Source organism: Danio rerio, chromosome 23 (genome assembly GCF_049306965.1).
Source record: "Danio rerio strain Tuebingen ecotype United States chromosome 23, GRCz12tu, whole genome shotgun sequence".
In the NCBI taxonomy this organism is placed as follows: domain Eukaryota; kingdom Metazoa; phylum Chordata; class Actinopteri; order Cypriniformes; family Danionidae; genus Danio; species Danio rerio.
The window spans coordinates 4,623,775-4,638,943 of NC_133198.1; the positions used below are offsets into that span (position 1 = coordinate 4,623,775).

The 15,169-nt window shown below is 36.7% G+C and overlaps 2 protein-coding genes across 9 annotated transcripts in view; both read left to right on the top strand.

Annotated features, from left to right (window-relative positions):
• zgc:113278 overlaps positions 1-15,169 on the top strand; it is an 852,580-nt gene that overhangs the window by 398,205 nt on the left and 439,206 nt on the right. The gene's annotated exons all lie outside the window — the stretch shown is intronic.
• Positions 1-15,169, top strand: part of iqsec1a (IQ motif and Sec7 domain ArfGEF 1a) — a 127,511-nt gene that overhangs the window by 63,869 nt on the left and 48,473 nt on the right. The window contains exon 1 of one of the 7 annotated variants that reach the window (XM_073937937.1): positions 9,367-9,720. The exons of the other annotated variants lie outside the window; for them this stretch is intronic. Within the exon in view, the coding sequence (XP_073794038.1) occupies positions 9,656-9,720 (65 nt within the window). The 5' untranslated portion in view covers positions 9,367-9,655. Of the gene's footprint in view, positions 1-9,366; positions 9,721-15,169 lie in introns of those variants that run through there. 7 annotated transcript variants of the gene reach the window in all.

Consider the following 15,169-nt stretch of genomic DNA (forward strand, 5'->3'; position numbering starts at 1 on the left):
CCTTTATATTAAGTTATATTAAGTTTGCATAATTAAGGGCGTGGTCACTTGAGTGACAGCTAGGTCTCGCTGGTCGCCGTCACGTCACCTCAGCTGAATCCTGCAGATTAGCCACTGATCTCTGCATATTTATCGTATTTCTGTGTTGTTTTATGTGGCTTTACACAGACAGTTGCCTTTTGGACTTGTTTCCTACAATTATTAGATGGCATGGCTTGCTGAGTGCACTTAATTGTGCTCGCAAACCATTCACGTGGCCTCCGTTTCCCATGTGAGTAAAGTTATATACTTATCTACCATCTCTATACATGTATTTGTTTTATTTAAGATCATTTATGGTTAATATTTATATTTAGAGCTGTAATGCACTCCAGAATCTGTCAGATTGATTAGCTGTAGGCTCTAGAACAGTCATCTGAAGCGTTGTCATACAGTGTTATGCTGGATTTCATCAATAGTCTTACATTAACTAACACAGACATATCTGAAGTGTTTGGAAGTAATTTGCGTTTTCCTCCTGTTGAAAAACGTCATAAGAACAATGTTTAGTGGCTCCATGTATTACAGCAGTGTTTTTAAAAGTCTAAACACTTTATTGATATAGTGTACAACCAATCACAAGTGGTCATAACACAAACGAGTCACAGGTGATGAAGTATTAAGCGTTTCTCCCAAAGTAAAGTGTGTCTGAACCAGGTCCAAGCAAAATGCCAGCAGGTGTCTGTAGCTCCGCTCACTCTCCGCCTCTTTGCCCGTGTTTGGTATCCCGCCGTGGGTGTGATGAAGAGCAAACGATGGCGACGGTTGGCCACGCCTACTTGTGGCTTCTTTTGCGCTCTTTAGAAACCTATGGATGACGTCACGGATACTACGTCCATATATTTTACAGTCTATGGAATAAACCAATCAGGGCCTCATCTTCCATTCCCTTTAAGAGTCAGTTGCGTCGCGCCATAAGCGCATTTGTTATTTACAAGATGACTTTGTAAGCGTAACTGAACGCTTCACTAGCAAGAAAACAGTGGCAGTGGTTTTTAAATGTATGTAGGCTAGAAAATAATATGTTTATAACATTTTAATCCTTTATATTTATATCCTATATATATATATATATATATATCCTTATTATATCCTATATATATATATCCTTAATATTTTAATTCTTTTTCATATGTAAAGATATTTGCTTATTGCTAGGCGCACACGGAATCTTGGCGCTCAGATTTTTCGCAGATTTTCTGCAGAATTCCGCAGATTTTTAGTCCTTCACTGAATCTGTTTATTTACTTGAGTAAATGTGTGTAAATCTAAATTTATTCAGTTTTTTTATTAATTACAGCAATATTATTGACTAATATGAAAATGTCCATCTGATTTATATACAACACAGTTTGTAAAGTAATATTTTCTGTCTTTTAGTATGAGAGACTTGCTTTGTTTACTAAATGGATTTGCATTTAAACATTAAATAAAAGTTTAAAAAAGGTGTTACTTTTTATTTCATATATTAAGGTTTTAGTTATGATAGTCCCCAAATAATTCCACAGAAATCCACAGATTTTTACCAAAATTCTCTGCATAAATAGCAAAAAACTTCAGCAGATTCTGTCTGGCCCTGCGTATTGCTCTACATCTTGTGTGTATTAAGCAGTGTGTAAGCGAGGCGCACAACTAACGCGCTCTGCGCTGGACAATAGACCGACTTTGTTCTGGTCTATTGAAAAATCTATTATAGTTTCTCAAAATAGCAACGCGCCAGCAATACACCTCAGAACGCCTTCCTTTTTTAGACCAGAACGCCTATATATGGGCGCACATATGAGCGCAAATGCATTTGCTATTTAAACAGCGTGGCGCTAAACATCAAAACGACTCTTGCGCCAAGCTGAAACTAGCAAACAACAATTGCGTCGCGCCGGGTGTATGATAGGGCCCTGAATGTCACTGATGAGAAGATGATGGATGTTTAATGTAGGATGACCAAAATAGCCGTAAACAATAACTAAATGCACTACAGAATGTTACGTTTACACACACACACACACATGCAGAAATTACATGTTGTAAGAGGCTAAAATATCATATGCATTTGTTTAAATGACAAAACATGTCTTTTTGACTCAAGAAGATCCATACTGACTCCAAAGGCAGAATCTGATAAGATCAGGGCCTGGTGTGTGGACTTTGGGGGTTTTATAATGTGGTCACATGTTGATTGTTCAGTTTGAGTGTCTCAGCATTTGGGCTTTAGTCACATGGTCAAGAAAGATGCAAAATAGGTGTAAAATTGTCTTTTCCTGGTCTGTTTCTCTCCTGCTCTGCTCCTCTCCTCCTCTGGAGTCTATCTTTTCTGACTCTACTGCAATCAGGTTTACTTCTGGGCCTGCTCTCTTTGTCTCTCCCTCCCCCTGTGTCTCTCCTTCTACCTCTGGTAACTTTAGTTTTACATTTAAGCTGGGTACAATTTATGTCATATGTTTTATAATTTCATATTTTATCATTTGATACAATTATTTTGTAATTAATTCAGTTGTATCCATAGAGAATCATTGTCATTAAATCATCTTAGGGCGAGGCAGTGGCGCAGTAGGTAGTGCTGTCGCCTCACAGCAAGAAGGTCGCTGGGTTGCTGGTTCGATCCTTGGCTCAGTTGGCGTTTCTGTGTGGAGTTTGCATGTTCTCCCTGCGTTTGCGTGGGTTTCCTCCGGGTGCTCCGGTTTACCCCACAGTTACCCCACAGGTACAGCTGAATTGGGTAGGCTAAATTGTCCGTAGTCTATGAGTGTGTGTGTGAATGTGTGTGTGAATGTTTCCCAGAGATGGGTTGCGGCTGGAAGGGCATCCACTGTGTAAAAATGTGCTGGATAAGTTGGCGGTTCATTCCGCTGTGGTGAGCCCAGATTAATAAAGGGACTAAGCCGACAAGAAAATGAATGAATGAATAAATCATCTTATTTTCAAGTATTTGTGAATTATTTTTGATTTAACATCAACATTTAATTGTTCCATATTGCAATACAATACAATCACATAATATCAACGCTCTCCCACATTTATAGCTATTAACACTGCCCTTATTTCCGTTTCGGGTATAAGATTGCAGAAGAATGGTTTGACTAGAAATGTACAGTTTTTTACCATCATACTGATAACTTTTTAGTCGCTCGGCAGAACTTCAGTTCGAACCGCTGTGGTTAAAACCCATTCTTAGACGCATCAACCTTTCCCAGCATAATACTGGCTACTTTAAAAGGGCTACTTTTTATTCATACTTTAAGTAATATTTAAAAGCGATTCATCCTAATGCCAAACATCTTCTTTTACTACTTGGATTGTACACTTTTTGATTTATTTATTTGACCCTCATCGAACTCCTCATCAGAAGAACCCTGGAGCTTTACTGGGAGTTATTAAAAGACTTTGGGAATTTAAAAAAATACTTTAATCAGTGTCAACAAATATGGTTCCCCACCAGAGATTTGTTTAAAACCGATCTGGTTCTCACCTTGCTGATGAATAGGAATTGTTGTTTACAAATAAAGCGTATGCCATGCGTAATGAAGGTCAAGCAGAGTAAAAGAGCATGTATGTCAAGTTTTTATTGGACTCATTGGTCTCAGTGTTCTTGTTAAACACAACAGGACCTCTGCTGACAGAGTCCAGACAGGAAGAGATGGTTTGTAACTCGAGACAGAAGCACTAAAGAGACATCTACTTTACTGGCTGACCCTCTTACTGTAGGTCAAACCTGTTTCCAGATGTGCATTATCAGTGTGGTTGATAGTGGATAAATAGGGTTCCAGTTGATGAAATCTAATACTTGTGAATTAATTAGAGAAATATGTGCTGATAAACAGAGTCCTGAAGTGCCTTTCAAAAGGATAAAAACAACAATACCTTTTCTAAAACCTATTGTGGAAAAGCATGTTTACTACTGAGGAAACCAAATGAGCAAATACAGTTACAATTCACCTAAACTCAGGACATTACAGCATCTGTGGAAACATTTAGTTTGAATAGGCAACCAAAATATTAAAAACTAAACCCCCTTAATGTGCATAACACTAAATATGATTTTGTTAAACATAATAGCTAGACTATGCTGTTCTTAGATTGTTTAGATGTTAGATGTATTGCTACCATAAAGCTGGCCATGCTGGAAATTGCGTGTAGATATTTTTGCGGAAAAAGTCTATGATTAAAGCACCACCCAGTGGTCAAAAGAAGGGAGCATTTTCAATTGTAACCAACTGTAGGCACATTAGGGGCAGAAATATGAAATGATGTCAGTTTATTTCATTTTGTTTTTAAATTTTTTTTCATTTGTAATTTAACATTTGTTATTTTATAATAAATTTCTGTAATTTAACGGCCATTATTTTATGGTAAATTTCTGTAATTTAATGTTAAGATAAATTTATGCAATTTAAGGGCTGGTATTTTAAGGAAAATTATGTAATTTACGTTTAGATAAATGCCTGTAATTTAACGTCCGTTATTTTACGATAAATATCTGTAATTTAACGTCCTTTATTTTACAATAAATGTCTGTAATTTAACATCCGTTATTTTACGATAAATGTCTGTAATTTAACGTCCTTTATTTTACGATAAAGGTCTGTAATTTACCATCTGTTATTTTATGATAAATGTATGTAATTCAACGTCCTTTATTTTACGATAAATGTCTGCAATTTAACGCCGGTTATTTTACGATAAATGTTTGTAATTTAACGTCCTTTATTTTACGATAAATGTCTGCAATATAACGCCGGTTATTTTACGATAAATGTCTGTAATTTAACGTCTGTTATTTTACGATAAATGTCTGTAATTTAATGTCAGTTATTTTACGATAAATGTTTGTAATTTAACGTCCTTTATTTTACGATAAATGTCTGCAATTTAACGCCGGTTATTTTACGATAAATGTCTGTAATTTAACGTCTGTTATTTTACGATAAATGTCTGTAATTTAACGTCCGTTATTTTACTATAAATGTCTGTAATTTAATGTCAGTTATTTTACAATAAATGTCTGTAATTTAATGTCCGTTATTTTATTATAAATGTCTGTAATTTAACCTCTGTTATTTTACGATAAATGTCTGTAATTTAACATCCGTTATTTTACGATAAATGTCTGCAATTTAACGTTGGTTATTTTACGATAAATGTCTAATTTAATGTCAGTTATTTTACGATAAATGTCTGTAATTTAACATCAGTTATTTTGCGATAAATGTCTGCAATTTAACGTCAATTATTTTACGATAAATGTCTGTAATATAACGTCTGTTATTTTACGATAAATGTCTGTAATTTAACCTCAGTTATTTTACGATAAATGTCTGTAATTTAACCTCAGTTATTTTACGATAAATGTCTGTAATTTTACCTCAGTTATTTTACGATAAATGTCTGTAATTTAACGTCTGTTATTTTACGATAAATGTCTATAATTTAATGCCCGTTATTTTACAATAAATGTCTGTAATTTAACATCCGTTATTTTACGATTAATGTCTGTAATTTAATGTCCAGGTAAATTTCTGTAATTTAATGACCATTTTTTTACGGTTCATTTCTGTAATTTAACGTCCGTTATTTTATGCTATTTTTGTAGTTTAACATTCAGTATTTTGTTCGTTATTTTTTGGTAAATTTCTGTAATTTAACATTTTTTTTCAGTAAATTTCTGTAGTTCAACATTTGTCATTTTACAGTAAAGTTCTGTGATTTAATATCCGTTATTTTACTTTTTTTTCGGGCACCCCATACATCAGATTGATGTATGATCTGGAAAAAATATGTGAGGCACATTCACAATCGCATAATGTTTTGAGGTTGTCATGCGTTGTAGTGAGGGAAAGGAAGAGGTTGTTCTGGTTTTGTTTACAGAATCAAGCATTCAGCAGCCCTGCAGTATAAACATAGTATTTTTTTCTTTTGAGTCAAGCTATGACTGTTGTGTTTCTCTGCTAAATATCTGAGACTGGTGAGTTTGTTATGACAGATGACGCATGCATACAGTAAGTGTGTGTCTGAAGACGAAACAGCTGCACTTCATTACCCAGGACACAACTCGAGTGAATAAAATAGCCCTGTTCTGTCACACGTCAGGGTCATTTCTTCGTTAAACAGCTGACTTGTGGTGCTCACACTGCTGCTCTGAACTTATAAAGCGTTTGAAGCTTTAGCCATAGTGAACTAAAGGAAGCAGTCATTTTCTCCACGGGGAGAGAAGAGCGCCTCTTCTAATTAGAGGACGTGGCCACCTTTATCCAGCAATGGCGGCGCAGTGATTGGTGTCCTTGTGAAGGAAACAGTTGGCCATCTGGTACTTATGTTCTCGTTTTCTTGTCGCCTTACAAGCCATTATTGAGAGAGAGCTAGTGATCCCTGCAGCACCTTTATACACCACTTCTCCAGCTTTACACTGTCGCAAAGAGGACTGTCAAAGCGCACACACAATCACTTAGTGGGATTACACTTAGAAGGACATATTCCTGGATCAACATATCAGACACCAAATCAGTATTAAAGACGAAGTCTACAGTTTGTTACATTTAGGCTCATGTACTTCTACATGATTGTTAGCCAACTATTATCCCCCTCTGGTTTTGGGAATCATTTACAGTTAAGGTTGGGTTTAGGGATTAAGTATGGATTACATTCATTCATTCATGCATTCACCTTCGGCTTATTTATTAGAGGTCGCCGGCATATGTTTTATTTAGCCCTTTTAGCCACAACCCAATACTGGGAAACACTCACACCCTCTCACATTCACACACACACACTCATACAGTGCAGCCAGTTTTGTTTACCCAATTCACCTATGGGGAGACTGTGGGGGAAACCCGAGCACCGGGAGGAAATCCACATGAACACGGGGAGAACATGCAAACTCCAAACTGAAATGCCAAATGGACGAGCTAGGACTTAAACCAGCCACCTTTTTACTGTGAGGCTAACTACTGAGCCACCATGCAATAATATAATAATTATTATTATTATTCTGGCCTAATCAATTGTTGCTTATTCTAAAGTTTAACTGCAAGATCAGCAGAAAGCAGTTTGGATAACTTTAGTGACTTTACTGGCAATTGTTCTTCTCGATATTTATCTTCTAAGATGGAAAATAAATAAATAAATAAATAAATAAATAAATAAATAAATAAATAATATATATATATATATATATAACAGAGGCGGAGCCAGCACGAGCAGCCAGACTGACACAGAAGCTAGCAATATTGCTATTGAGTGCATGCTTTAATAAAGGGATATTCTGAGTTCAAAAGCGATGGTCTACTGTTTTACATGACAGCGGTGAAGGCAGCATGTTGTCCGCCACGTCATTTGGGATGCCATGTTGAGCGTTGTTGCACTGAAAACATTATATTTTGTACTTATTCCCTTTTATCTTTTTAGATATTAGTCTGAATTGAATCGTCGGGTTAATTGGTCATTCGGTAATATATATATATATATATTTATATATATATATATATATATATATATATATATATATATATATATATATATATATATATATATATATATATATATATATTTATATATATATAAATATATATATATATATATATATATATATATATATATATATATATATATATATGTTAAAAATAAAATATATATGTTATTTAAAAAAATAAAACGATAAATTTACATGTTCTTTTAATATGTAAAACATGTATTTTACAAAACCTATTTTAGCTTCAAATTGATATATAAAAGGGCAGCACGGTGACGCAGTGGGTAGCATGTTCGCCTCACAGCAAGAAGGTCGCTGGTTCGAGCCTCGGCTGGGTCTGTTGGCTTTTCTGTGTGGAGTTTGCATGTTCTCCCCGTGTTCGTGTGGGTGCTCCGGTTTTCCCCACAAGTCCAAAGACATTTGGTATAGGTGAATTGGGTAAGCTTAATTGTCTGTAGTGTATATGTGTGTATGGATGTTTCCCAGTGATGGGTTGCAGCTGGAAGGGCATCTGCTATGTAAAACATATGCTGGATAAGTTGGTGGTTCATTCCAGAGTGGCAACCCCAGAATAATAAAGGGACTAAGCTGAAAAGAAAAGAAATGAATATACATATTCTTCTTGTTTATTTCTTCCCCAATTTCTGTTTAACGGAGAGCAAATTTTTTCAACATATTTCTAAACATAATAATTTTAATAACTCATTTCTAATAACTGATTTATTTTCTCTTTGTCATAATGACAGTAAATAATATTTTACTAGATATTTTTCAAGACACTTCTATACAGCTTAAAGTGACATTTAAAGGCTTAACTGGGTTAATTAGGTTAACCAGGCAGGTTAGGTTAATTAGGCAAGTTATTGTATAAAAGTGGTTTGTTCTGTAGATTATCAAGAAAAATTATAGCTTAAAGGGGCTAATAATTGTGTCCCTAAAATTGTGTTTAAAACGGCTTTTATTCTAGCCAAAATAAAACAAACAAGACTTTCTCCAGAAGAAAAAATATTATCAGACATACTGTGAAAATTTCCTTGCTCTGTTAAACATCATTTAGAAAATATTTAAAAAGGAAGAAAAAATTTGAAGGGGGCTAATAATTCTGACTTCAACTATATATATATATATATATATATATATATATATATATATATATATATATATATATATATATATATATATACATATACATATATATATATATATATATATATATATATATATATATATATATATATATATATATATATATATATATATATATATATACATATACATATATATATATACACACACACACACACACACACACACACACACACACACACACACCCACACACACACCCACACAAACACAAACACACAATTAAGAAATAAAGACTAATAGATTATTGAAAAGATATGTGTAAAAATATTAAAATATTGTCAGAAATGGAGAGGGATATGTCAGTTGTTTAATTTTGTATTTTGGTCAAGCAGAAATGACTTTCAAGTTGCAGAAATAGAGTTGGAGAGTTTTTAGACAGTGATGTAAACAGTATTGGTCAGATTATTGAAAGCCAGATTAAGTCTCCTAAAAATGTAGAAGAATTTATAAACATATGGTCCCTTGAAAATCTGTTATGTCTGGTTTATAACATAAAGAAATTATGTTTTTTTAGGTTAGCCTTTAATTGATTTAGGGGTCATTTTGCCTTTTTTGTGTTGTAAATGTTTGTACTTTTGAAATGTAGAACAGAATCTCAGTTGGATTAGGTTTTGGGTGTTGGTTTAAAGCAATAAAGAGGTTTGAATCTCTCTCCTTCTCTCTCTCTTTCTCTCTCTCTCATATGCTCTATTAATAGAGGCGCTTCCTTTTTTTTCCCACTTGCATTCCTCTGCCGCCTGTGCAGAAGTCACCCTGCGAATGCTCACTCATTCCTCCCCTCTTTTCCAGAAGTTCAGCCTCGTACATCTAAAGCAGTGCGCTTGTGTTTCACGCCTTTCGGTTTCTGATCTGCTGGTGAATTCCTCCCGGGTTGATGTGACACACAGACCTCGGACACATACACGCACAGACAAACACGCACACGCTGAGCTTCAGAGCTGTGGAGAGCGTCTGGATCCAGTGATGGTTGAGTTTGGTGTGTTGTGGACGCGTGCTCCTCTGCAGATATGTGGTGTTTGCAGTGCAACTCCGAGAAAACCCAGTCTCTGCTTGAGCTGGAGCTGGACAGCTGGTAAGACTATAACTGTTAACTCGCGATTGTGTGAAAGCTTTGGTTTGAGCTAGTATGGAGCTTGACAGTGAGTATGCCTTCATGTAAAATACGTGGCTCATGTTTATATTCAGCGATGTTATTGAAATGGGTTCTCTCAGGTTACATATGAGCTCCAGAGTAGTGGAATACACAGTATTATGTGGACTGAAATCCTATACACACTTATCATATGCTATTGACCTGGTTTCTGTAAATTTAGCTCATTCATTGGTCTCTATAGTGGTCATGTGTCCTGACAGAAGCATGGCTCTATATTTGTGAGATGATCACATTAATGAAGGTGTGTTTTTTTAGCCTGTCTAGCTGAGAGATGCGGTGTTACATGACAGACCAGTTTTTTGTGTCTTGAGAAGAGTTCTCGGCCAGGAAACAGAGCATGTTTGGGTTATTTATTAGTCAGAGATGTCCTTTTATGTGGAGGAGTGCTGTAGAGGCTCATGTTGTGGTTTATTTATAATGTCCACTGTTGTTGTGGAAGGCCTGTGCTTCTCTGGAAATACTGGAAAGCCATTTGTTTCTCTATCAAAACGTTCAAACTGCTTTTGTTGTGTGGGTTTTTTGTTGCACCGTAAAAAAAGGACTGTAAATTTTACTATAAACACACGAGGCGGCTGTGGTTGCCAGAATTTAACTGTTAAAAATGCAGTATAGACCATTTTTGAGGGATGTAAACAATATTGATGATCCTGACGTATTTCCTTTGTTACATTTTAAATTTTCATAGCTTCTGAAAGTCCAGAAAGCTCCACATGTTGATAAATAATGTTACGATAGCTGTTATAACATCATTAGGATTGTATCGCCTCTTGTTACAGAAATAGTTTGACAACAAGCAGGAAGTGTTCATGGACCAATGACATGAGCACACTGAAATGGTCTATATATGAATGAAAAATAAATATCAAAATTATACAGTGAATAACTGTATTTTTGTGGCTTTTTTAGTCATACACTAATGATTTTAAGTATAAACATCTACACAACATTAATGTTCATCACAAACAAGCAGAGAAACGTACAAGTATACAGTATAGAAGGAGCTCGGTGTCATTCACACAACTAAACACCTTCATGGAAACACAAATTAAAGTATTGCAATTCTGTCACGTTTCGGGGGATTGAAACAGCAACAAAAACAGGGTGTAGGATCCAAGTGCAGATTTTTAATGTGAAATAGTGCAGAGACAGTGACAAAAATCAAAGTAACGAAATAAACAAACAAACGAGGAACTCAAACAGATTAAACTAGAACTAGACTATAACAACTAAGACAAGATACAAGAGCAAGATCAGGAACAACATACCAACAAGGACGAACGACGAACCAACAAACAGAGGTGGAATGGTAGAATATATAGTCCAGGTAATCAACGGGGAAACAGAGACAGCTGTGATTGCAAATAAGTATATATGAAAGACTGGGTGTGTGCGCGAAGGAATGTGTGGGTATGTAGTTCTTTCACCACTGTAGTTCACAGGGAGTTGCTAGCGAACTACATTGGCATCTGGTGGACAATCACAGTCATGACACCAACCCAGGCTCGTTTTGAAAACGTACCTCTATATACGTTTCTGGAGGCAGTGAAATATGTTTTTGTTTTCGCGTATCCACGAGAGGCCACTGTGTATGCTTTTTCATTCATCAAATTTCTCTCGCAAGTGCCATTTGCTGCTGCTGTTCTCGCATAAACCCACTAGAGGCCGCTGTTGACTGACTGTTTGACTGACTGACTGAATGACTGACTGACTACTGACCCACCCTCCTCCTTCTCTAAACCCAACCAATTTTATTGATTGAAAAGCAGTTCCTGAAAGCAGGTAAGACAAAAACAGAAGCCAATAAAATAAACAAGTAAATAACAGGGTGAGAATGTGGTAAAGGGTGAGGGCTTTTTTTGTCTAGATTGCTTTTTAAAATTGTCGGTTAGCTCTAAGGATGTGGGTGGGCGGGTCAATCGGTGCTTTTGAAAACACTATTGGCAAAGTCCCTTTAAGGCAAGTCATTTCACTTGGCAGCCATCTTTGAAACACCTGTAACGCAGTATGCTCAGGCATTCTGTCTGAATGGGGAAACATCAAATTCTCCAAAACTGTTTGTCAAGCTTACTACTGAATTTCATATTAGGAATCACAAATAAAAATAAACAACAACATCTGCAGAAACTCTTGTCTGGTCTAAGCCCCTTTCCCGGAGTATTGTCAGTGTATAGCAATCGATGATTGGCTCCTGTACAAGTGGGCAAGGCTTTATTCACCATATTAACCATTACACTTTTGTGACATGCCTTGTGTATTCTTGTGTATTCTATAGTCTTTGCTATTGGTTGGGTTTAGGGAGTGCTTAATTCAAGAATCCCAAGGTCTCGGAACAGATTGGGGTAACGGATCCAGCATGTTACCCGAGGAAGGAGAGGTGTTGCGAACCTTGGGGGAGGGGGAGGGAAACGTGAATAGCGGGGGGTTGTCGCGGATGAAAGTGAAGTGGGTTGGGGAGTCATGGAAGAAAATGAAAGTGAACAGCAAATGGGGACGGAGGGCGGTCGAGGAGGGGTATCGATAAAATTAGGTATTGGATCAGATTTCAGAGGTGCCGGATCTGTCGTGTTCCTGCACAAAAGAAGCCCTGGGTTTAATGAAGGAGTAGGGTGGGTCTTTCGATCGGTCAGTCAGTCAGTCAGTCTGTTGACAGCGGCCTCTGGTGGATATACATGAGCACGAATGGCTCTCGCGAGAAAAATTTGAGTTCTCAAAAAGCATACCTCCTGGGATGTATTTGGCACTCTCCAGAGTTGTATATAGGGGTACATTATCAGAATGAGCTTGGGTTGGAATTTATGCTTATTCACCATATAAATCATGGAAACTTACTGTTAAACAGGTTACAGATTTTTACCAAAGCTTTTTTTACAGTTTATTACCATTGAAATCATGAAGATTTTTTTTACAGTGTATTTTTTTGTGGACTTTTTCCCCTAAGTGCCACAGATTTAAGTTCCAGGTTTCCAATTGGGCAAATGTGGCAACAGTTTTAAACACTGGCTCCATACACTGGTATGGTGTTGAGGCAACTCCTTTTTAAAGAGTGTTTCTGGTGTAGGCAAACATTTTAAGTTGCAGTAACTATTGTTTGTTTTCCACTGTTGCAAAAGAAAGAAAAAATAATTAAAAGAAGTAAAATATACTCAACAAAACATAGGAAAAACAGATTAAAAACATTATTTGATTGGGTAAAGTCACAGATTTTGTATGTGTGTGTGTCTTTGTGTAGTATTGTGAACGGTGTCACATGTCTGTGCTAGATAACAGAATAACACCCAAAATGATCAGCAGGGAACGGCTGCTTCCTTTGCTGGAGGACAGAAAACAGCCTCCTCATATCCTGTGCCAACAGCAAAACTACACATCAGCAAAGCGTTTAACTGTTGATGTATATTTTTTTCTACGTTGTTGTCTGTGTGATTCGTTTGGTTCCCAGTAATTGTATTATTCTGTAAATCAATGACCTGGGGACTACAGAGAGTATCAGAACAGTTCTGTGTTTTTATAGCATTAAAATACACACAAATGATGTCTGCAAAATGGTTGCAAACAATTTATATATGTTGAATTTAAAGAACCAAATTAAATTTAGCAATGTTTAACTTAATTTGTTTGTTCAAATTCAGCTCAAATCAATTGTTTACAACCACTTAACTTAAGAAAAAAAAAAGTTAATACAAGAAATCATCATTGAATACCTTTATTTAGTGTACATGATACTAAAGCATGCGGCAGATTTAAACGTATTCAGTATGTACACTGTAAAAAAATGCTGGGTCTTAGTATTTCTTCATCATCATAGGGGTGCATATGTAACGGAGGCCAGCTAGTAAATGCTGTGCAGGTAAACGTCACTCCTCTGACCTCTAAAGGTGCTCTAGCGACAGATGCTAGAGGCCATGATCTTTAGTCTCCTTGTTAGAGCAACCGACTTCCATGCGGAAGGTCGCCGGTTCGATACCAGCCCGGAGCGGGTTGGGTGGCGTAGGACAGGTGGGAAACATTGGTGCCGTGACCCGGATGGGAGTGAGGTTTAGGGGGGTGAATGTAACGGAGGCCAGCTAGTAAGTGCTGTGCGGTAAAACCTCACTCCTCTGACCTCTAAAGGTGCTCTAGCGAATGATGCAAGAGGCCATGGTCTTTAGCCTTCTTGTTAGAGCAACAGACTCCCATACAGAAGGTTGCCGGTTCGATACCAGCTCGAAGCAGGTTGGGTGGCGTAGGACCGGCGGGGTTACACATACTATTGGGAAATTATGTGATATACACAAAAAACAGGCAGTTGTTATGTTCATTATTTAATATAGGCTCCCTCAAAACACACAGGCACACACAAGATGGTCTTCCAGTGTGGATTATACTTTTATTTTAATAATAAATTACATTTTTTACAAATTTACAAGTTTTTAATTAGTCAACTCTCATTATTTCCTATATATATATGGCTTTTGTGTTTTTTAAGAATAGGCGTTGGTAAATATACTCAAGGGCGTGCACAGATGGGTAGCATTTTGATTGTATAGTGGGCCGCTCTGGCCCAAAATGCCAGAGCTGATTTTTTTGTCCCAGTCCTTCCCTGATCTGCGTTGTTGACCCTTTTTCTATTTATTGTGCGGCCATACTCTAGTAGCAAAGAATTCTGGCCCAGATTTGGCATAAAGCAGGCACAGCAGGCATTTATCTGCCACTGGCATACAGCATGTGGGCCAAACATGGCCCAGGTTTGGCAGAGGTGGCACCGTCTTTAAGGCAACACACAAGATTTGGGCCAGATGTAAAACTTAGTATTTGGACCAGATTTAATAAATTGATTTGTGGGCCATGTGAGTTTGGCCAGTCTTGACCCACATTTAAAATACATTAAAATAATTTTTGAGTAAAGAAAAAATTCTACCAATCAGGTCACTTTGAGAAAAAGCGTGCCCATAGTGTGCCTAAAGCACAGCGCTTCATGGGTTTATCAATTTCATTGCAATCGTGACACACCAACCTATCTGGCCCAGTTCAGGCCCAGTTATGAGTTATTAACTTGGCTGAGACTTGGCCCAGATATGGTCCATGTTTGGCTCTTGTCTGGAAGCCAGATTTGGTCCAGTAATGTACTGTAATTCACTGCGGCATGTGGGCCAAGCAAAACCTGATTGTTTGGGCCAGAGAAATGTTGCTATGTTGGTAGCTTCAACACTTTTTAAAATGTAATTTATTTATTTGAAACTTTTTATTTGAATTTTCCTTTTTTTAAAAGAAAAACTCCAGTTATCTGTTCCCATAGATATCTCACCGCAATTCAAAACGTTTTGATTTCATGACTCATTTGCATAAATTTGTCTGATTTCATTTGAATGATTTGCTCCTCCCCCAATGACAG